This window comes from Alligator mississippiensis, chromosome 1, assembly GCF_030867095.1.
Source record: "Alligator mississippiensis isolate rAllMis1 chromosome 1, rAllMis1, whole genome shotgun sequence".
NCBI classification, from domain to species: domain Eukaryota; kingdom Metazoa; phylum Chordata; order Crocodylia; family Alligatoridae; genus Alligator; species Alligator mississippiensis.
Window position 1 is genome coordinate 218,626,284 of NC_081824.1, and position 23,098 is coordinate 218,649,381.

At 41.4% G+C, this 23,098-nt stretch overlaps 1 protein-coding gene across 10 annotated transcripts in view; it reads left to right on the forward strand.

The window, feature by feature from the left end:
• The window catches only part of KIF16B (kinesin family member 16B), a 263,016-nt gene that overhangs the window by 107,768 nt on the left and 132,150 nt on the right, over positions 1 to 23,098 (forward strand). For all 10 annotated transcript variants that reach the window (XM_019500765.2, XM_019500764.2, XM_014595029.3 and 7 more), the window contains exons 13-16: positions 8,847 to 8,966; positions 9,498 to 9,549; positions 11,566 to 11,703; positions 22,927 to 23,009. In XM_019500765.2, coding sequence (XP_019356310.2) covers positions 8,847 to 8,966; positions 9,498 to 9,549; positions 11,566 to 11,703; positions 22,927 to 23,009 — 393 coding nt within the window. The remainder of the gene's footprint in view (positions 1 to 8,846; positions 8,967 to 9,497; positions 9,550 to 11,565; positions 11,704 to 22,926; positions 23,010 to 23,098) is intronic.

The window sequence follows — 23,098 nt, forward strand, 5'->3', positions numbered from 1 at the left end:
TCGTTCTCTCAGAAGCAGTTGTCCTAGCAGCAGCCTCCTTCAGAAGCAGACCTTCTCCTCGCAGCCCTCAGCTTCTCTCTCTCCCAGACTTCTCCCTTTTTTCCTGGGCTTCCCACCCCGGAGTTGCAGCTGTCCATTTGGGTCCGTGCATTCTACAGCCTTCAGCTTCAAGCTTCAGCTAGTTATCTCGCTGCTATATCTGTGTGCACAGCCTGCTGCAAATCCACATCCTAATGGTGCACATCCCAACATGGGTGACTAGTGCCACCTCAGTCAGAGGGGGCACATGCCCCCCTAGCAACTTTCCCCCTGCGGCCCATCTCACTGGTTGGGGGTGGGGTGGTCCCCCACAGCAAAACTTACTGATCGGTGAGCGGGTACAGCACTCCCAGAAGTGGCTGCAGCCTACATCCGGTGCTCGCACTCCCTGGCTGGCACTCGCAGAGGTAGGCACCCGCCTGCCCACCCCGCCTGTTGCCTGAGCAGGGAGCACAGCCTAACAGGGGATGCGTGTGCACCCCCTACACGCCACCACTGCATCTGAACACCCTGCTTGCCCTTGCAAGCCCTGAGCAAACCCGTCAGCACCTTTACATATAGTACCACCACCAAGTAATAGGTAAAAAGCCCTTGCTTTTGACCTGGATTTCTTGTTTCAGTTGCTTCACAGTTCTGGATTGAGATTATCCACATCCTCAACATGTATTTACTACTTTTTGGTTCACTTTCACCTTAGCTGTAAACAAGAGGTTGCTGAGGCCAGCAGTCCATTTGCATTTCTTAGTTTCTCCGTTTACATAATGTCTGTTTTTAGGAACTGGCTTTCACAAGCATTCCTATAATGTGCAGAGAGAGGGAGAGTGTTTGCTTTACTAGTGAAACACATTATTTGCTATATTCCAAGGATTTAAAAGAGAATATGTTAAATATTCAATATACAGTTTGAAGAAAATCAGTTATGAATTAAGAACTTCCTTTGTGTGCAGTTTACATATGTATGTTTTATAGAGAGTTCAGTGTTAGTGCCTTACCATAGAAGATTTTCAAACGTTATGAGCCCAGGATATTATAGCATATTTTCAATCAAATCAAATGTACCCAAAGTACCTGTTACCATAAAAGTCTGCTATAGCTGTGGAGTCTGGTTAAATATTAATGCAGAGATGTTTGCTATTGCATATTTTTACACATAATTTCTTTAATTTGGTATTATGAATTTTTGCATAATTTAAATATAGACATCTGGACAATTTACTCAGCCAACATAATGTTCTGTTTTACTGGAAATGTCTGCATAGTGTATTCTCTGAACTGTGCACCTGCAGTTAACTGTTCAATATTTAAATAAAGAATTAAGTTTAAGCAATAGCAAGTATAATGGAAATTAAACTGCTCCGAGAGGTTCTGCTCGTTAAAAGGGCAGTGTAATAATTATATTTACCCTTCAATATGTTCTCTGCCAATAGCATTAGAAAACTTCTGGTTTTGCTAGGAAATAAATTGATTAATTGGAAGCTTCCTGTACTGGTAAATCCTTTGGGAAACATTTGAAATGGCCTTGAGGTCTCACTAATTTTTTTTATGCAACCTGGAATATTGGTGGTTTAAAAAATGAATATGATCTGATTTGATTTTTTTTTTCCATGCAGGTAAAAAAAAAAAAAAAAAAAAAAGTCTTTTAATTTATTTCTCATTACAGTTACTGTACACTTTACTGAATGTGCTTTACATTGTTGAATATGCCTAACCTAAGATGGCATAAGTACGTTATATTAATATTTAAAAAAATAAAAACCAACATGAGCAGATCTTAATTACAGGATTGGAGACTGAAAGCATTACTCTTGATTAATGTAGTAGGATAATATAGTTGTGGGAGAATGAGTGGTACTTTATTCTTGCTCTCACATCTTTACAGAAATGTTAATGAATTTACCACTTTGTAATCAGAAATAGATTCTCAGAGCCAGAAAAAACTCAGGCTGAATTTGCAAGACCAGCACTTAAAAAACAAATAAAGAGCTATTATTTTGGCTTTGGTTCAGAAAAGTGCTTATTCATTTGCTGAATCAGGATTCTTTTCTGAATCAAGGGATTTACTTGAGTTCATTCAATCTAGAAACTAGTTTCCAAAAGAAGTGAACCCCACAATTTCTTTTTTTATGACTATTACTGTATGGTATGTTTTATTGCCCAGTTTGTTTAATTTTCACCAAGCTATGAATACACTGAATATTTTTTTCTGTTTATGGATAATGCAAGATAAGATATGTATTGTCACTCAGTTTTAAAAACATACCCTTAGGATTGTGAAACTTTACAATTAGTATTTTTTTACAGTGACTGACTTGTTTTGTTTGTTTGCTTTCACTGATAATTTAAGTTGTTGATCCACAGCTGTTGAAAACTATGAACTAAATCAAGCCATAGATCAAGTCTGAGCATTTATTTGTGTCTCAAATATAGCCTCCATATGGACATTTGACTTCTCTTAGTTGAGGATCCTGCCTCCTTGGGAAATGATCTTGCTGTGACTTGTGACATCTTGCAGGAGCTATTTATACTGGACTGGATTTCTTTCTTCTACTACCTCTTCCTTCATTTTTCTTCATAAAGAAAAAGTTGACTTTTGTAGTAATAGAATTCTAGTGGCCTGCCAGTCATAATGGGGGGCAAGGGGAGTCTAGACAGCAGATCTTGATAGGATTTTTTTCTAGATCTTTGTCTATAACAAGAATTAAAGAGAAGTTAATGAATTAAAAGAAACTACTTGTAGGAATCAGCTTATCCCAGCTCAAACTGAGCATTGTGAAGTACACTCTGTATTTCTTCTTCTGGTTGGGATTGCATTTCTTGTGTTGACAGAAGTATTTTTTGTGTGACTTCTACTTAAGTGGTTGAGCGTAATCCTTGCTCACATGCTCAGGTGAAAATGATCGCTGTATTTACAGATTTTTTTTACTGTTCCTTGGAGCTTGTTCAAAGATTTACCTTGTTGGAGCCAAGGGAGGAAGACTCCAAGAGTATGCTTCCCACAATAGCTGTGAGTGGAGTGTGTACATGCTGTTTTAAGAGTTCAGAGGAAGGTCCCTTCTGTGGTGCACTTGTTAAAAAAAAAAATCCAGTTTTATAGGGAGGATGTTACTCCACTGTTTTTCAGAACTGTCTATGTTTCTGAGTCTATTTACTGGCATGGAATTGTATAGAATGGCCTTGACATGGTGGAGAACCTTGCCATATCCAAATAAAATAATGCATTTCTGGAATAGGTTGTTTATTTTCTGTGAACCAGCCATTAGACAGGGGGAGACTGACACAATTATTTCTTGATAGCAGGACTATGTAGACACTTGAGGATGTTTAGACCCATTCCAGCTTCTGGAGTGCAGCGTGCCATAGTGGTTATAAGACATTCTACTCTGCTGTCTCCACTCTTATATTCATACTTTTATGTTCGAGTCAGGCAGTTGCTTCCTTCTCCTGGTTGGTAGCAGGCAGATCACTGTGATCATAAGACAGTGTTTAGTACTAGAGGAGCCACTGTCAGAGAGGAAGAGCAATTGCCTGGAAAGTTCATCTTAGTTGCTGAAGTCCCAGGAGGGAGCATGCTCAGCTACTGTGTATAGGAGAATAGGGTTTGCGTTTTCTTGTGAGCATAGTGCTGTATAGGGATGAAACATACTCTGTGCAGATGAAATTTCAAATTAAATTACTTGCCGAATTCTGCCTAAGTCATCTAAGAAGTATTCGAGAATATTGATATTTCTCAGAAGCACATTTCATTGGTAAATTTAGGTGAATTTTTGTGAAGACAGTATAGAGCCACACCCCTATCAGTAAGACAACCCATGTCAAACTTCAGGTCTCTGTTCTCAAACTTAAGGTGCTAAAACTTCTCAAGGGAATGACTGAAAGAATGTCATCTCACGGGTGATAATCGGGGATCCTGGTTTTCTCTGTTTAAATATCACACATTCTCTGATAAAAAAAACAAACAAACCACGAGTTCTCTAATTAAACCCCTCGAAATCCATGTTTTTTTCTGCAATTAAAATAAAAAGCCACTATATATAGATCAGGTATCAGTTGAACACAATGATTTATTGATATATTTATAATATTAAACCAATTTGGAAGCCTACCAGTGCCTCAGTCATTATAATAAAATTAATTCTAAATACCTATGCATTTTGGCATTTGATTTGGTGTTCTTTATTATGGAAAATCAGATGTCCTCCTACCCCGTTTGCTCACCAGGTTGCGGATCCAGCTCCGGTTATCCCCCCTCACTGCTTTGTGTCCTTGGGTATCCCTGATACGCCAGTGCCCTGCCCATGCCATTGCCCTGCACTCCCCACCCACAGCCCCCTGACCCTGCTGGTGCCCCTTACTCCCAACCCTGCCAGAGGGGGCCCCCAGCCTCCAGGGCTATGGGGCCAAGGACCCAGGTCTGCAGCCCCCTTTCCCTCCACAGCAGTGCCCAAGCCCTGGCTACCTGTGGGAGATGGTGGCTGCTGTGGTAGAGAGGAGCATGGAGGCTGGCTCCCCCTCTCCCATAGGCAGGACAGGCTGAGCAGAGCCCACGTGGCAGGGGGCAGATGTGGGCTGCCCACTGGAGGCTTGGGGCTCCGTGCCCTGCAGCCCTTCCCCCAGGGCCTCCACGGCCCAGTGGGCAGGACCTAGCGTAGCAGGGCAGAGCAGGGCGGCTAAGCTCAATGCTGCTGCCATGATGCAGTAGCAGGGGTGTTGTTGTGCCCCTCGCTGCTGCTGGGCCGGCAGGAAGCGCTTGGTCATGGCGGCATGGGGCTTGTGGCTTTTGGGGGTTTTTAATCGGAGAAGTCATCAAGCTTCCCTACCCTGCTCTGCCCTGCTGTGCTGAATCTTGCCTTCTGGGCTGTGGAAGGGGAAGGGCAGTAGAGCAGGGAGCCCGAGCCTGCAGTGGGCATCTCACACCTGCCCCTGCCCCACGCACAAATCTGAGAACCATGTGCCCCCCACTCCCTCCCTGGCACTGCTTGCAGGGGTAGGGAGCCAGTCCCGCACCGTGCCCCTGTACTGCTCCTCGTTTGGCCCTACGGCTGCACATTCTGGCTATGGGCCAGGCAGCACAAGGCCTATCCAACTTTCTTCCTCACTATGGGGGCCTCAATCCCCCCACCCCACGCCACCCACCAGACTTACCTATGGGAGCTGCTTTCCAGACTGCCTGGCAGCCATGTGCAAATGGTGCCCCCTGCTGATTACCTTCCCCCTGCACCCCCCAGCCCCTTGCAGGTTGGAACTGTGCCAGCCTGCAGGGAAAACCCACCATTTCCTGCATTTTTCTCTTTTCAGTGAGAAAATCCATGTTCTACCACATTGTTCCATCACAAATGGAAAACCTGATCCCTGGGGATAATTTATTTTCTCCTTATCTCACTATAAAAAATAGCTAAATGGTTTAGCTGAAACTTCTCCAAAGTAGTCAGCTATTCAACACAGTTTCAGTCAAATGGTTAAAGCTTAGTTGTAAGCACCTAAAAGCAAGGTCTTAAGTGAGAAATACGTGTGTACTGTGAGAGAGATTCTTTCTGTTGCGGCTGTAATCCTCATGTCAGTGGGATACACTGTGTACCTAGTTACTAGAAATGGTAGGCTTCCAAAATAAGGTCTTTCCAATAGAATTTGGTTGTATTTTTCAGTGTTAGATATGAGTAAACAAGAAGTGAGGCATCTATAGCATCCATTTCAAATCATAATTGCACTCTTTTTATATCAATAGAAGACATTGCATTCTAATCATATTAATATAAAGAAACTGGATCATAGGATCATGGAAAGCAGGGCTGGATGGAACCTCACAAGGTCATCCCATCAGTCCCTTCACAAAACCATTCCAGGTAAATGCCTATCTAACATGCTCTTGAAAACTTCCAAGGATGGCGATTCTACAGTTTCTCTAGGTTTCCTCTTCCAATGCTTGACTCCTCTTATAGTCGGAAAGTTCCTCCTAATCCCTAACCTATAGTTCCCCTGCTTCAGATTGAGGCTGTTGCTTCTAGTCCTGTCCACTACAGTCCTGTCACAGAGAAAAACCCATCTCCATTCTCTTTGTAATCACACTTCAGGTATTTGAAGACTGTTAGCAAATCCCCACTCAGCCTTCTCTTCCGCAGACTAAATAATCATAGTTCTTTCAGCCTTTCCTCAGTAAATCTTGCCTCCCAGGCTCTTAATCATTTTTGTTGCTCTGTGCTGGATTCTTTCCAATCTTTCCACATGTGTCTTGAAGTATGGGACTCAAAACTGGACACAGTACTCCAGGTGAGACCTCGCCAATGCTGAATAAACCAGTAGAATCACTTTGCTTGTTTGCAAGAATCACTTCCCTTGGTTTCCTATTAACACAACTCAATATGCTTTTGGCTTTTTTGCAGCAAGAGCACACTGCTGGCTCATATTCAGTTTATGGTCCACTGTAACTCCCAGGTCCTTCTCTGCAGTATTGCAGCCTAGCCAGTCATTCCCCAGTAAGTATTTGTACATGCAGTTATTCCACCCCAGGTGCAGGACTGTGCACTCTTCTTGTTGAATCTTATCTTATTGATTGCAGATCATTTTTTTTCCAGTCTGTCCTGTCTTTCTGGATCCTAGCCCTGCCCTCTGGAGTATATGCTACTCTGCTCAACTTGGTATCATCTGCAGATTTGCTAAGCTTGCACTTGATGCCATTGTCCAGATCATTAATAAGATATTAAACAATACTGGACCCAGGACTGATCCCTGGGGAACCCTGCTGATACCTTTTCCCACTTACATGTGAGCCAGTAAATGCGGTAGTATTTTTCCTTGTTCTTAATTGTTTGTGATTGATTTTCTTCCTTGCTCATGATTTCTTTACATCCTAGTGAGCCAATTTTTTCCTCAGTCAGGGATGTTGGTAAATGCTTTGTTCTATTGGAAAAAAAGATGTTCATCTCTAAATATTTAATTTGTTGCATTGGGCCAAAAGTGCCAGCACTTGTGCAAATGGCCACCAGCCTGTAGTGTTTTAAGTGTTCAGCCTTGTCATATAAGAGCATTATAAATTATGCATAACAGGAGATGCCACTCAGTAAATATTTAATATGTGATAGATATTTTTGTCTGAAATTACTTTTTCACTTGAAGAATGATTTAAGCTCTACTTCTTAGTTTTATGAGGTGACACTTTTATAATATCAAGGAGTAGCTGGATGCAGTTTGAATGTCAGAGACCTGCAGGGCAGCATTAATCATATTCATTTTGTTCTGAATGCTGGAAAACTTTCTTTTAGATTTTACTGTTGTGGGGACCTTTCTTGGAGGGGATAGTAGTTTGTTCATCTCATCATTGTGACATTTTGGCTTGAAGTACTCAGCATTAGAAAGTGTTCTTAACAGGTAGCATTAACTTTACGTATTCCCACAAAATCTGTAGTGGTGAAAATGAAGAATAAAATGAAATTTAGACCAAATTAGCTCTGTTGTTATTTTTATGCGAGAAGGAATATCTGAAATACTGGACCTTACACTCTCATATTTGTTAACTTGATGTATTTAAAGAAACATGCAAAAAAACTAACCGCATACAGAAATGTAAGGTCTTGTAAAGTGAAAAAACAGCAGTCGTTCCATTGTTAGAAGTTTTTTCTTATGCGTTTTAGAAGGGCCACTACAAAAGTGTATGCATTGTGATATGTAGCTGTGAAATGTACTGCTTTCTCTTTTTCACTGTTGTTGACCTCACTGATCTGATGCTGGTTTAGACAATTAAGTTAAAACTCCTGACACATTTGGAAGTCCTTTTTATGATCCATAACTGTACTCTTCTTATATTTAAACCCTGATTTTATCTTTCTTAAATTGTAGACTAAAGTTTTTTATTTCAAAGCCAGATGTATCTCAATTGTTATATATATTAAAATACAGTCACTGATGTATCAAAAATACTTGTAAAAATATTTTTTTGCTAAAAAAGGGATTCTGTCACTTTCTCATGCTAAGCAATAGGGCTGTGCAAAGCTTTGGTAGCTGATTCGATTCCGAGGAGATTTGGATTTGGTGGCCGAATCTCTGAATCCAAATCGAATTGGGACACCCATTAAAAGGTCCAAATCGAATTAGAAGCTCCGAATCTGCCGAAGCTCCAAATCTGCCTAATCAAATCGGGACAGAGATTCAAATCAAATCACTGTCCCTTCAAATTGACCAAATCCGAATCCAAATCTGAAGTGAATACTTGTTGCTTTGCACAGGTCTACTAAGCAACACTTTCTTCAATGGAATCCTGGCCCTTTCAAACATTGTAGAATTGAAATTATGGCAGCAACTGTGATATGTTTATTTAATACACCATACTTCTGTTACATTGAAGATTACTTATAACTACTTAAGCTTACTGTTTTTTTTAGTTTTTCAGGCTTATTATTTGAGCAAGTAGTTTAATTTAAGTGTGGCCATAGATAACTCAGTTTTACGTCCCTTATCCTTACTTAATTCCATATGAATTTCCAAATTCTTCCTACCACACACAAGGTGGTATGTATCTTTCTTTCAGCCAGTGTTCAAATATTGTTCTTAGACTAATCTTCCTTATCTTCTGGAATTCAGCTGCTTCTCTGGTTATTCCTGAATATCACCTTTGTAGAATTCCTGGATGAAATTCTATAAGCATAAAATTCCCATTTGAAAAGCAAAATAGCATTTTTAATAACTTGTATTTTTATTGTCCTTTGTACAATGTGCAACTTACAGATTCATTAAAAAAGTGCTCTTTAGAGAATGAATAGTAATTTCATATGTTCGTCCTTTTCAGAAAGTATACAGTTTCATTTTTTTTATTGCAGGAACAAACCTTAGCTCTTAGAAAAGAAGGAATTGGTGTTGTTTTAGATTCTGAACTCCCTCACTTAATTGGCATTGACGATGATCTTCTCAGTACTGGTATCATTTTGTATCACTTGAAGGTAAACACACGTCTTTGCTTCCATAGTCTTTATCTGCCTCATGATTCTTAAATGGACAACTTAAATGAAAGTATTAATTTGCTATCTAAATATAGTAAATGTTCATTATATTTCTCCAGTACTGTGACATCAGCTGTTAAGAGGCTATAACTTGTTCAAATTAAAATATCAATCAATTTTCAGCTTAAGTCTATCCTGCGGGTCAACTGTTTAACTAATGATAGATGTATGACATTACTGCCAAGTATATTGGTTTTACATTCATCTTGTTGTAAAGCTTGAATTGAAATCCAAATATAGATTAATTGCCCAAGAACTACCAAGGTGGTTTTGCACAGTACAAGTCGAATTTGAATTGGTTAACAATTTTATATAATAAAGATTGTCTAATAAAGCAACCTAAAAATATTACTAGCTATACAAACTACTATGGTTAAACATCTGTGTAATTCATAATGCTGGCTTTATGAAATAAAATAATCTTTTCTTCTTTTGAGGTGTTAAATTTAACAATTTCTTTTTGATATCTAGGAGGGCCAAACCTATGTTGGTAGGGAAGATGCTGCAACAGAGCAGAATATTGGTGAGAAAGCTGTGGCATTAGTCGCATCCATCCATCCTTCTGATGTTCCCTCTTATGTCCAGCACCCAAGCACATTACATATTTAAAATTTCCCCTCTTCTTTAATGAAAATGTTACATATTGTTGATAAGTGTACATTTTTATTAATCTTTTAATAAACAAGATACACAAGAGAAGTGCATTTCAGCGCTTGATTTACATTTTCATAATTAGGTCGGACTTAGTTCAGAGTCTTCCAATGTGGCTCTTAAAATTGCCTGTAAACCAATATGGTTACGAACTGTACCCCTACTTTCAAAGAGCAACTTCTTTGTAGTGAGACATTTTGTAGTACTATGTTGTTTGCACAGTTACATGTAGCACTACAAGGTTCTAAACCTGCTCTCCCCCTGCCCTTCCTTTCCCCGCCATCACCCCACTGCCAAGCTGCAGTAAAAGCTGCTTCAGGTAGGGATGGACACTTTGTAGCACTACAAATGAACTTCTGTCCATAGCCTTTGTGTAGCTACTTGCTGTGGTCAGGAGATGATCGTTTTCTTAGTCTGTTGCATGTCAGTTTTATTTTATTGCCTTCCCTAAAGTAAACATTGGATCAGCAGTCTCCACCCTGATGGAAACTTAGGCATGTTTGTACTGACTTGTTTATTCTCTTGGTGTTTGAACAAATGAGAGCTAAGCCTCTTAGTATATGTTGTATGCATGGTCCATAATAGGAGTCCCAGTGACCACATTGTATCTTTTGCCCCGAATTTTAAATAAATCATAGAAAGGTTGGGTCGGAAGGGACAGGGATGGATCCAGGATTTGGCAAAAGGGGGTGTGGGAGTAGCAACCTGTACTGCAGGGATGGTTGCATCTTATTAGCCCTGCCTTGCCCCCCCAACAGTTTCACCCCAACCAGTGGTGTGGGCAGACCAGATTGGGGGAGCCTCTGGGAACTTCTCAAAATCCCCAAAGCAGGAAAGACCCCCCCCACCCCCCCATCACTAGAGTTGCATTACCTTTCCCCCCACCCCGCTCCACCAGCCACTGCTGTTTTTGCTGTCTCAGGGGTGGGAAAAGCTTCAGAGTCGCTTTTGCCCACTTCAGCCTGGCTGGGGGGGTGGGGGGAGAATGGAACATACAGACAAGGGGCTAAGCTCAGTTGGGAATCGGACAGGACAGTGGCAGTGGTGATGGGTAAGGGGGGTGGGTTCTGCCACTTGACCAGTCCCCCTGGGAGCAGGCCTGGGGAGGGGGGACTTCACCCCCTGCCCTTGCTATTGCTGCTGCTCTCTGTCCCAGCTGAGCCCAATACCCATGCAGCCAGGCTGTAGAGGACAAAAATTACTCTGAAACTTACCACACCTCTGAGACAGCAGGAAAACAGAAGCAAGAGGAGGAGAGAGGGAAACGGAGGGCAAGGTATATGCCTCTGAGCATGGAGAGGAAGGTTGGGGGAGGTTCTCACCTGCTTCGGAGACTTCAAAAAATCTCCAGAGGTTCCTGTGGAATGATCCAGCCATACCACTGCATCCCTTCTGGATCTGCCACTGGAAAGGGACCTCCAGAGGTCTTCTAGTCCAACCCCAACCTGAGGGAAGATCATTCACTCTCCAAACCATCCTATACAAATCTATTGTCTAATCTCTTAGCAAAACTATAAAGCCAACCCTGACACAGTCACATCATCCTAACCTGCCACAGTTAAAGCAGGGGGACCATGGTGTATAATGTTCTGCTCATCAAGGGTTGTTAAAATATACCCAAGATGATCCAAGGAAGAAAGCCATGCTCTTCCCTGCATGACTTGCTTTGCTTTCTAGTGGAGACAGTTAATAAATGTCCCTATGTAAAAGGTAAATCAGATGCCCAAAGATATTTGTAGAAGGAAAAGACATAATACTTTAACAAGAATAAAAATAAATAAATACTCAAAGCTTGATGGCATATACCCAAAATAAATAAAAATTCAAAATGCTGGTCTTATTAGTTGCTAAGGAACTAAGTATATTTCTTTGCTCTTGGGTGTTCTAGTTCTTCATGGCCTTGATTTGGAAAGTGAGCATTGCATCTTTGAAAATCTCAATGGGACAGTGACACTAATACCACTGCATGGAGCACAGTGTTCTGTGAATGGAATTCAGATTACAGAGGCTACGCAACTAAACCAAGGTATTTGTCTGGAAATATGTACCTTTTTCTGTGCAGTGATGTTATGCCTCTTTCTAATGAGATCTTTGGATGATCAGGGTGCAATTGTTAAATATAATATAATTTTAATTTTACCCTTTCACTTATTTCCTATCACAGCCCAAAGTTATCAGTTGAGCCTTTGGTTTTATCCTTAAACTAGAAAAATATTTTATAGCGGAAAGAAAATTTACTCTGTGTGTGTGTGATGCAGAAAATGAGGGGCTCTTTGGAAGCAGCAGGGAACTACGTGGCCAGGCCGGAGGCACCAAGGCTGGTGCTCATGCTCTTGGGTAAAGGTGGGACAGCAGGGAGTTGCTTTCCGGGGGAGGAGATGGGAGGCACGCTGTCTGGTGCGGTGCACAAGCCCCAGCTCAGGGTGGAGAAGGTGCCATAGGCCTCTCTTCCTCTTCTTTCCATCCCACACCAGGCCCGGGCTCGCTCCATCGCCACCCGCATGAGTTGGAGCAGCTGCAGCCACTGCACTCTGGCCTGTGTGGGATGGGGCAGCTGGGGGACCCCTTTGGCTGGGCCGGGGGGGGGGGGACAGGGGGCAGTGGGTCAGGAGTGAGGGGCACTGGCAAGGTTGGGGGGCTGTGGTTTGTGAGTGAGGGGAACCGGAGGGGAGAGCTTGTGGGTCGGCAGTGAGGAGCACTGGCAGGGATGGGGGGGGCTGAGCCCTGGGAGGGATGCGTACCAGCGTGGCCCAGGGGTGGGGGCTGTGGGCTGAGTGTCATGGGCGCCAGCAGGGCTGGGGGGGAGGGGCTGTGGCTTGGGAGTCAGGGGCAGGAGCAGGGCACCAGCATATCAGAGTTGCTCAGCACCACAAAGTAGCAGGGGGGACAGCCACAGCTGGACCCACATCCTGGTGAGTGAAGGTGGCCAGGGGAGCTCTGATTTTTCCATGATAAAAAAAAAAAACCCAAAATCAACTGACAAAATATATAGGTATTTATAATTTATTTTATTATACGGATTGAGGTACTGGTAGGCTTCCAAATTGCTTTAAAATTGTAAATATAGCAATAAAACATTGTGTTAAATTGATACATAAATATAGTGGCGTTGCATTTTACTAATGGAAAAACTTGGATTTTTAGTTTTTAAATCAGAGAAATTGGTATTTTTATCTGAGAATTTGCAATTTTAAAACACAGAAAACCAAGATCCCTGAATTAATTACTTGTTTTGCAACAGCTCTTCAGGAGCTGAAGCCCTTTTGTGCAGAATGTTTTACTGTGAGCCTCTCTTGTACAGAAAGACAGTTTGCTAATTGCAGTTGTAGCCATGGGACATGTGGAACAGAGGCTGTCTGATGTAGGAAGGTCCCAAGCTGTTTAGAGAGAGATTTTTTTTTTTTTTTTAATCTATGAAGATTTAAAAGAAAACCTTTTAAAATCTTGTATCCAAAAAGCAGCCTGTGTAGGTCATGGAGCACAGGTTATTTCCGAATATGCTAGTTCACAGGTTGTCAACCGGGGTGCGCATACCCCTGGTGGTACTTTGAAAGGTCCTAGGGGGTACGCGGGAACGGGTGGGGATGGAGTGCCACCACCCTGTGCCACTGCCTCACAGAAGCAGGGCCCGGGCAGGGTGAGAGCAGGACTGCATAGACAGTGTGGCAGCTGCTTGTTTCCCTCCAACCCCCTCCGCTCCATGTCCGGTCACTCACCACCCCCTCCCAGGGGTACACTTATTAAAAAGGGGGCTGCTGGGAGTACACTTATTAAAAAAGGTTGAAAACCCCTGTGCTAGTTCATTAATGGAAGTGTAAGAGGCATGTTCTTTTAGCCACTACGGTCTAGAAAATATGTGAGAGGCAAGGTTTCCTTAGGATGATCTTTTTTATTGGACAAACTATGCAGTGGGATACAATTAGACAAGTTTTCCAGTGCAAGACATTCTTCCTCAGGTGGCTTGCATTCAAAAGCTTGTATAACTTTATACCAACTACATAGCTGGTCTAATAAAAGATATCACCCTAAGAAATACTTTTGTCTTGAACTAGGTTATTAACTTGTACAGTTGCAGATGCATTCATTAGCAAGCTGATGCATGCTATTTCCATACACATTTCGAGATTGACTTGAAACAGGTTTTCAACCTTTTCGTGAGAAACTCAGAACAGCCTTGATGCTACATGCAGTACCTTTTGGAATCAGCCCCCATGCTGGGAGCCCATGTCACCTACTTAGCCCATCACATCAGTGCTGACCTATGAAAACACTGATCATGACAGCCACATGGAATGAGGAAAATCCTGGGTTTCCTCTTACCCTAGACAAAAGATTCAGTACTCTGCCATGTGTAAGCTAATTAGCTTTGGTTTGGAAGAGGTGTTACTGCTGTTGAATGCCATTTCTTCAAGTAAAATAATGAAGAGGCATCATTGATGGCCTTCCCATTGAAGGAGGAGCTGAAATCTACTGACATTTTTTTTTGTCGGTGGCAGAAAAAGCCCAAATGTCTTGGGATACCTTAAATAGAATGCTAGTCATAAAGCCAGAAAGTTTTTCCTTCTTATACAATGATGTCACTCCAATTCACTGTTAAGGATTGATTTCCAAGCCCACCCCCCACCACCCTGCAAACATTGGACAGAAAAACAAATTCTGTAGTTGGGGGGAGGGCTACATTTACACAGGAAAAAAGTTTGCAGAAGACACATCTGTATTTTGATACAGAACTATGGGCTGTCTTGAATATCCCTAATATCTTTTCCTGAATATCTATAGCAATGTCAGGAATTTTTCAGCCAGCACTATCCTAGAAAAGGAATTGCTTTTTATTTGAGTGGCAGCAGCATGTTCCATCATAAACATATTGACAAGGTACAGTGGTTCTCAAATTCTAAGTCTTGGTAACATTCATTGACATCCAGATACGAATGAATGTTTTTACATTTATGGCATTGCTATTTAATAACTTCTGATTTTGTAAAACCAGAAGTTTTTGCTTGAAAAAACCAATGGGTTTGTTTTGTAAAATGAGTACTGGTTTCAAAATATTACAGAGCTCCTTCCCTTAATGGCTATATGCATGCTTCAATTGCTGTGATAATTCCTGTGTATATCATGATGCCTGGCAAGCATTCAGGTGCATACTTTGGTCTGGGTCAGTTGAAGAGGAAAATCAGACTGCAAATGAGAGTTATTCATAAGTGAAGGAAGAAGTGATAAGGTTGCAAATGCTCTGCTGCTTCTTTCTGGAACAGTGCAGGGAATATGTTCTCAGAAAACTAGTTCCTGGTAGCTTCCCTTTATCACTGCTAAAATATCAAGAAGTACTGTATTTTTTTTTATTACTCTCATAACATTTTAAAAATTATTTGCACATGCTTTGTCAATTTATCAAACACCTAAATTTGCCTGTTTGGGGAGACTGGGTCTTTATTCTAAATCAAATAACTTCTAAATCAAAATAAATTCTTCTTACCCGAGGCCACAAAAAAGTCTATGCTTCCTCAGCTCCCCTGAATTACTGTTTCGTGTGTGAGGGGAAGGCGGTAGGAGAGTACTAATGGTATAGATAATGTGATTGAATGGGGTTGTACAGGCTGCTGTAGAGACGCTTTTAGTATACTGTAAGGCTTGGCTGATGGTTTCCATCTGACCGTGGAAAGGATTTTTTCCTATGTTGTAGATTGTGTAGTGTAATTACTTGAGTCCTTATCTTTAACCTGAGTGTTTGTTAGATATTGCTGCGCTTTGTGTCTTATAGGTTGTTTTTGCTTAGGTTTTTGATAAACAACTGCATTGTCTATAAATATCTGAATATTTTATTTTAAGTTTATATGGACAGGTGTTGGTAGATTGCTGTGAAATTTTGGTGCTAGAACACATCCCACTCTTGAGCATAAAGATGAAGTACAAGATGCCTGTCAATAGTTTTTTAAAGAGCTAGCAGGTTACTCGGTGCATCTCTTGTTTTGTCCTTAGCTACTTCTGCAGAAATCCCAACACTTTACTGTAAAGAAGTTGAAATGTGGAGGAACGTAGCTGCCTCTATGGGATTTGCTGCTGTAGAGAGACAGGTGAAGAAATGGGAACTGTTTTCACAGACTGAAACCACCAGAGGCAGGGAAAAGTCCTGGGGACATAGACAAAGGTACCGGTTAACTTGGATAGGATGTGCCTGCAGAGAGAAGTAGACAGGATGCAATGAAGTTTGGGAGCCAAGCAACATTTGCAGGCAGAGACTGAGCTGTAGAAAAGTGTGTGAAAATCCAGGCATATAAGCAACAGGCAAACTTCTTGAGGAAAAGTAGGACATGAAATGAAGAATGAATATGTGGTGGGTTTTTTTCTGTAAGTGCTTGTCTGTTTGTGAAGAAACTATCATTTTTTTTCATTGAGTCCTAAAATGGGTTGTTAGTTCTGGCATTGTTCTTCTCTCGTAGAAGTTCTGTCATCTGGGTCCTGCTCCTGGGAATGTCCTTTCCTGTGCTATCAGACATTTATTTTTCGAATACTGCTTTGTGACTTGTTAGGTGTTCAGTCTGAAAACTCAAAACAAGTCATGTTTATTGTAGAGCATATACTTCCCTCCAAGCACACACAATACTACCAAGTTTGGTTTTGTTTGCCATGTCTAAGATCAGAGAAAAGGAGAGAGATTCTGATCAAAGGTTCATGTCCTTCAGTACTACCCCTCATCAAAGATCTTCTGGAAATAGAAAGCAATATGCTGTATACTGGCTGTATCTGAACATGCACTTTAATACGTATTCGTCTATTTTAATATGCATTAAATGCAACAAAAAACCCATGCATTTTTGTTAATGTGCATTAAAATAGGCTAATGTGCCTCACAATGGCAGTACTAAATTTAATGCACATTAGCAAAAGTGCATTAATGAATGTGTAGATGTGCCCACTGTGTAGCAAGACCATGGATAAATAGACAGATGGCAAGTATCTGAACGTAGCAGTGCAATGGATGAGCTAGCTAGTTATCATGCTGTTCTGTAATATGCATATCTTAGGAGATTCAACATTATCAGTACTGACATGGAATCCCAGCACTTCTAAGTATCTGCTTTAGCTATTCCTAATTAACTTATTATATATTTAAATGTTTCCTTTACTTATTAATTACTATTAATTTGAAAATGTGCTAAGTTCCCAAGTAAAAACACATATAGCAATTAATTACCACCTTCTCTCCAGATCACTTCAAATATTTACAAAATTCCAGCTAATTTGCCTTTTGTATGTAAATATAGCCTACTACAGTATTTTTGCCTTCTAATAAAAGCATCTCTCAAGCTTTCCCTACCACTGAATCCTCAAGTCTGCCTTTTGTCTTCAGTCCAAATATCAAGCTATTCTCAGTCTGGACATAGTTTAAGGGTAAACTCTCATCTCGTGTATAGTTTTTTGTTAAAACAATTATTTTTATGGCATTTGAATAAAAATAACTGTTTAAATCCAGTTGGATCCTCAGTCTGGATCATCATATTTTCATAGTTCCAAAAGATTTTTCAGTGTTGTGTGGATCTGCTTGGTGACAAGCTGAGTATGAGCATTCCATTTTCATCCAGATCTTTTCTTGCTGTTGATACTGGATATGAATAGGGAGAAATCAGTTACATTACCAGATACGCTTTACACAAATGGTAGGAACATGTTTTTCACTATTGAAATGTCTGATAAACCTTTTGCTTTGCAGGTTTACATTCAGGAAGAGAAATAAATAAAAGTAAATCCCATAGCAAATCCAGTTATGTTTCCATGACAACATTAACGCTACACTTTCCCCATTGGAATACAATGGGAAAAGTGTATTCGTGCAATGTATTATACAGTCACATAACATTGAACAATGTGACTTGCTGCTTAGCAGATATTTTACAGATATTGTTTTGATCCAAATATGTGGGGGTTTCTTTTTGTTTTGGGGGTTTTCCTTTTTTTTTTTCTTGTTCTGCTCTTAATATTTCCATTGATCTGAGTGAGCACTCTCAAGTAGGAACAAAAGTTGTATGGTCTAAGTCAGGGATGTTAAAGTTACAGCTTGCTGGCCAGATCCAGCCCGTGGAGCCATTTCATCTTGCCCCTGGTGCTGGTCTAGTGAAGAGCCAGTCCAGGACTCTTCCACATACCGCATGCATCCCTGATCTTGCTGGTCCAGGATTCAAGCTGCACACAGTACCTACTTCACATGGTGTGGGGAGGGTGCTATGTGCAGCACAGTTCTAGACTGACCAGAGCGGGTGCTGGATCAGGTATGCGGAGGTGGTCTGTGGGTTCTCCACTCTGGCTGGTCTGAGATGTGCTGCACACAGAGCCTGCTCCAGCAAGTCTGGGACCCATTTTACATGTGGCATACACCCCAGACCAGTGAGAGTGGGTAACGCTTGTGGTTCATGTCTTGATCTGGTCAGAGTGGGTGTCATCTGCAATGCAGTCCCAAACTGGCTGCAGCAAACACTTGGGGCATTTGATTTGGCATGTGGCAGTGGGGAGGGGGCACATTGGCCTGATTTGGACTGTGGGGTCAACTGCACACAGTTCATCTGGTCCGTGGACTGGTCCTGCACCAGTCATTTAGCCCGCGGGGCCATATGAGATTTATTTCTCTACTATAATAGAAAATGTTAATATGTAGAAAGGAAATCCATATTTGGAAAACAGGGGTAATACTTCTCAACCTGGCAAGCATGTTGTAAAGATAAAGATTGTGAGATGCACTACTGTGATCATATAAGTACATAAGACAGGAGTCTGGTGGTGCAGCTAACGATGAGTATTCTGCTTTGTATTCTTAGTTGTCTTCTTTCATGTTCATAACTTTTGTTTATGAGACTATTTTTTTTTCAGTTTGGGCCAGAGTGTTCTGTCGCATATAATTCTGAAGTGTGAGCTCACTTGTCTGAGTTATTTCCATCTGGGGATGTTGGGAAGTATTTTTTTAAAAAGAATTTTTATCCTCATTTGAAATTAGCTGAAGGAGTTTTGCTGAAATGGTCACTCCTTCCACTTTCTTAAAATCCCCTTTAGGCAGAGCCCAAGAATAGAAAAGATAAATGTTCAGGAAAGTTATGGGCATATGAAATAGTGGTGAAATGGGAGCAGTTTTACAGCTTAAACTGCTGTGGTCATGACCAGCAGAGCCCCCTTTTAATATGCTTTCATAAAAAGTGTACCCAGTACATTTCATGAGGGGAAGGCCAGCCCACCGCTTCCCATAAATTACAGCAATGGTATCAAAATGACTTTGCAACATAAACCTACATAAAGATTTATGAACAGTAAATCTTTTTAAGATTAGACTGAAATGAAGTGCAATAGACAATGGTGTGCTAAAACAGAAGTGAAAGCAAAGATGCTTGACTTCAGCTTTCTGTGAGATGAGGGCAATATTTGGCATAGCCTGTAAAGGGTGCTTACATAGTCTAAGCTTTTTCTTATTAATTTCAACAGCAGCTCTAAAACAAAACCAGTGTAGTAAGGATATAATGTACATTTACTGTAACAATAATGTAACAAATTAACATGTGACAGGGAGATAGTGTTTTGTTATGTTATTGGCCAGGTCTAAGGAGTTCTGTATTTTATGCCCAGGTTGGTTGAAGCCTTCTTAGGTAACCTTGGCCAAAATACTTGAAAGATGTACCATGTTCTACATGGGGGAAAAAGATGTTAATACCTCTTTCTTCATGCTGGCTTTCTGTTTAATTTATGCAGGTTGAAAATCTCTTTTGGAGCAGAGATTGTCATACTGCCCATGCAGCATACTGAGGTATGCTGGGGTGTGTAGAAGGTGTATACTTGGGGATATATTAGCATCCTGGAGGGCTAGACTTTGACTCAGTCTCTAGGCATTACCAAGAAAGAAATACTATTGACCAAATACCTTTTAAAAAGTTTTTTTACAAAGCTTGTTTAAAGGAGAACATATTATAGTCAAAGAATGCGCCCATTGTATATAGCAGGGGTTTTCAACCTTTTTTAAGGAGTGTACCCCTTGTGGTGGGGGGGAGAGGGTGACGACTGGATACGGAGCGGGCTGGGGCTTACACATGATGGCACGGGGTGGTGGATGGCAGTCACAGCCACTGCCTGTGAGCTTCTCCCACACTGCGTCCAGCCAGCTGAGCAGTGCCTGTGTGGCCCACAGAGGGGAGTGGTGCTCCATCCCCACCTGCCTGCACATACCCCTTACCCCCTTTCCAGGTACCCCCGGGGATGTGTGTACCCCTGGTTGACAACCCCTGGCATGCAGTGTAGATAATAAATGGCAAGTTAAAACCCTGTTATGAATGCTTGCTTTAATAATACATGGAAATTCTACAAGTTATGATACCCATGATCTTCTAAGTAGCCAGGCATAATAAAACATTTCTTAATAGTCTGGAAAGAAACTTATGCAAATTAAAAGACCAGTTCAGATCAGCATATCCAGTGTCAAGATCTTATTTTAATTGTATAACTATGTTAACCATTATCAGTGTATATTCACATTTCAAGTCCAGATCATCTAATTTAAATACTGTAACCATGGATTTAATGTAGAATGAGGATAGAGCCATTTTGGATGCAGGGAAGACACCAGTAAGGGACTTTTGGAGTCAATGAGAGTTGTGCCTTTGATTTAACTGAGCCTAGATTTTTATTTATAATTATTAAGAAAGTGGATCAATTGTGATTGTAATAGAAACCAAATTGTATCTTCAGTTCGGTGCGTGTTTTTAATTAAGCTAATAAAATGGAAATTTCACATCCAAAAGAAGAATTTCATCCTGACAAAGCCTTGTTTGGGTGAAGTGTATAACAGAATTCAACAAGTTTTAATGTGGAACCCTTTAGTAGATTCATAGATTGTTAGGGGCTGAAAGGGACCTTGCAGATCATTGGGTCCAGCCCCTTCCCTCCACCCCCCCCCCCACCTCCCACTGTAGGCAGGAAGACACCTCAGGTTATTTGACCCCAGCGAAGTGACTGTCTAGTCTCCTCTTGAAAACCTCCAGGGTAGTTGAATGCACCACCTCTGGAAGGAGTTTATTCCACAGTCTGGACACCTTGACTGTGAAGGAGTTTTTCCTGGTATTCAGCCTGTAGCGGCCTTACAGGAGGTTGCATCCATTGGTTCTAGCCTTCCCCAGGAGAACTATAGTAGGTACTTCCCTGTTAAATGTGTAGTACTCATGCTTATCTAAGAAAACGCTATTTTACCATGTCTGTAAGATGAAGAATGCTAATATATTTTTTATTATGGTAGGATTAAACCTGGTATTATCATCCTGCCACTATATAATTGCCCAGAAAGTACATTCTTTTTCATTTCTAATTGCTTAAGTACAAGTTGCATTTTATGAGTTTAATTATTTACTGAATAATTTGGAGTGTTTCACTTTACAGTTTTTGAAACATATTTTGCGAAATGATTCAGTTTTGGATAATGCTGAGTTTCAGTATTAGGTGTTCTTTCCTCCAAAGTCACAATGGCAAAGGGCAGAAATGATGGGATAGTAGGCCTTTTGGCTAGGGACAGAAGTTACACATAAATTGGTTTAAGTGAACAGAAACTGGTTTAAACCTGTAACGGAACCTAAGTTCTGTGCACATAAACCAGTTTCAAAGTGGCCAAAACTGGTTTAAGATAAACTTCTGTCCCAGACCACTTCCTGATTTAACTTAAATCAGAGTCCCCCAGCATCCCGGCATGCTTTTCAGCCCTGGGCTGCGCTATCTGCTCTAGAGAGCAGGACTGGCCCCTCCCCTCTCCTCCCTAGCCAGAGTTTCGGCCGGCTGAGGAGGGGGTGGAAACTGCAGGCACGGTAGTTAGTCTGCCTGGCTGCCCCCTGCCCCATGCTCCCCTTGCTTGCTGCTCAAGCAGGGATCCCCCTGCTCTCCCACAGCAGGGACCTCAGTGGCCTGGACCCCTGCCATCATCGCCACGCCACCCCCATGCTAGCTAATGCTGAGAGGTGTCTGTGTGTGTATATCTCTAATTTCACTGAAACAAAGGCAGGCAGAATGGTGTCTGTTTAGAGCTTTTTGGAATTAATCAACAGGTCAAATGGTAATGTCTTCCTTATAATTGTCTTGGAAAAAGCTGTTTAAGAAGAGCTTGAACTAATGAGAGAGGCTTTTATTTTCTTGATGAGCTTGATAAGTTTTGTGTTTTGATAAGCTGCCTGCTGCTTGCTTCAAAGGCTGCAATTGGTCAGCATTCAAGAGGGGACAGAGAGGTGTGAGAAATGACCTGGTTTGCAATGAATACAGTGCCTTTCAGTTTGCTGGAGACAGGATGAAGAAACAGGGTGAGGGAGATTGAAAAACTCAGCATCATCAACAGATGCATACAGTCCACATAAGCAGTCCTCCCTCTCCCCATCCCCACTTGACCTCAGAGTGGTAGCCAGGGGCTGTGGGCTGAACATTCCCTGCCTCCTGAGGAGTGTGGGGAAGCTTGGCAACAGCTGCTTCCCCCTCCCTTTCAGGCACATTCTGGCTAGGGACTGTGCAGGGCAGGGTGGGAGTGTTAGCCCCTCCCTAATCATAGTGTCCTGCCGAGGCCTGGCTCTTGTGCCCCCCAGCTTCTAGCCTGAGCCACTGCAGACATGTGCCTGCATTTCTTGATTCAAAAGTGAATGTCTATCCACTTGCAAATCAGTTCAATCTCTGCAAGTTAGACTAACCTGCAAAGATTTGATCAATTCAGGCTTGGGCTTTTTGAATGTCTGTCCCTAGCCTTTAACTTCAAAGTAGGTGATAAAAATTTGGCTCAGGTCACTGGTGTTTGAAGGACGTTGCTGTGACATTTAAGTGCTGACTTTTTGAGTTAGACAGGCACTGGCACCTTTCAGGAAGGAAGCCCTCTATCTACAGAACTAGTCTTTCCAAAAGAGATTTGGGTCATATATAGGTAAAGCAGTGTGAGGAATCTCCTACTACAGCTTCCACTACTTATCACTGGCTAAAAGCATCCAGTCATGATTAGATTATACATTTCTAAAAAATGTATGTATTCTATATAATAGCAAAGAGGAATAAGCTATATACTTATAACCCTTCTTTAATGCAGACCTAACTATGGATCTTTATAAAGCTTAGTTGTCAAAATATGGTTTTTCAATTTTTTGCTCATCTTTATAGAAGCCGATACTTTCATGTCAGTGACTGAGAAAATTATTTGGCATCTCCTGGTACAGTATGCTGTCAATAACATAGTGTGCGCGCATGCGTTTTATCTTGCCAGGTGCTGTTATATTACTTGGGAGAACCAATATGTTCCGCTTTAATCATCCCAAAGAAGCTGCCAAACTGAGGGAAAAAAGAAAGGTAAGATTAAATGAGTACTTGGGGAATTTAAATCTTTTCACAATTTTATATCTAAAATATCTATATCTTGACTGCTTTAGCTTTTTTTT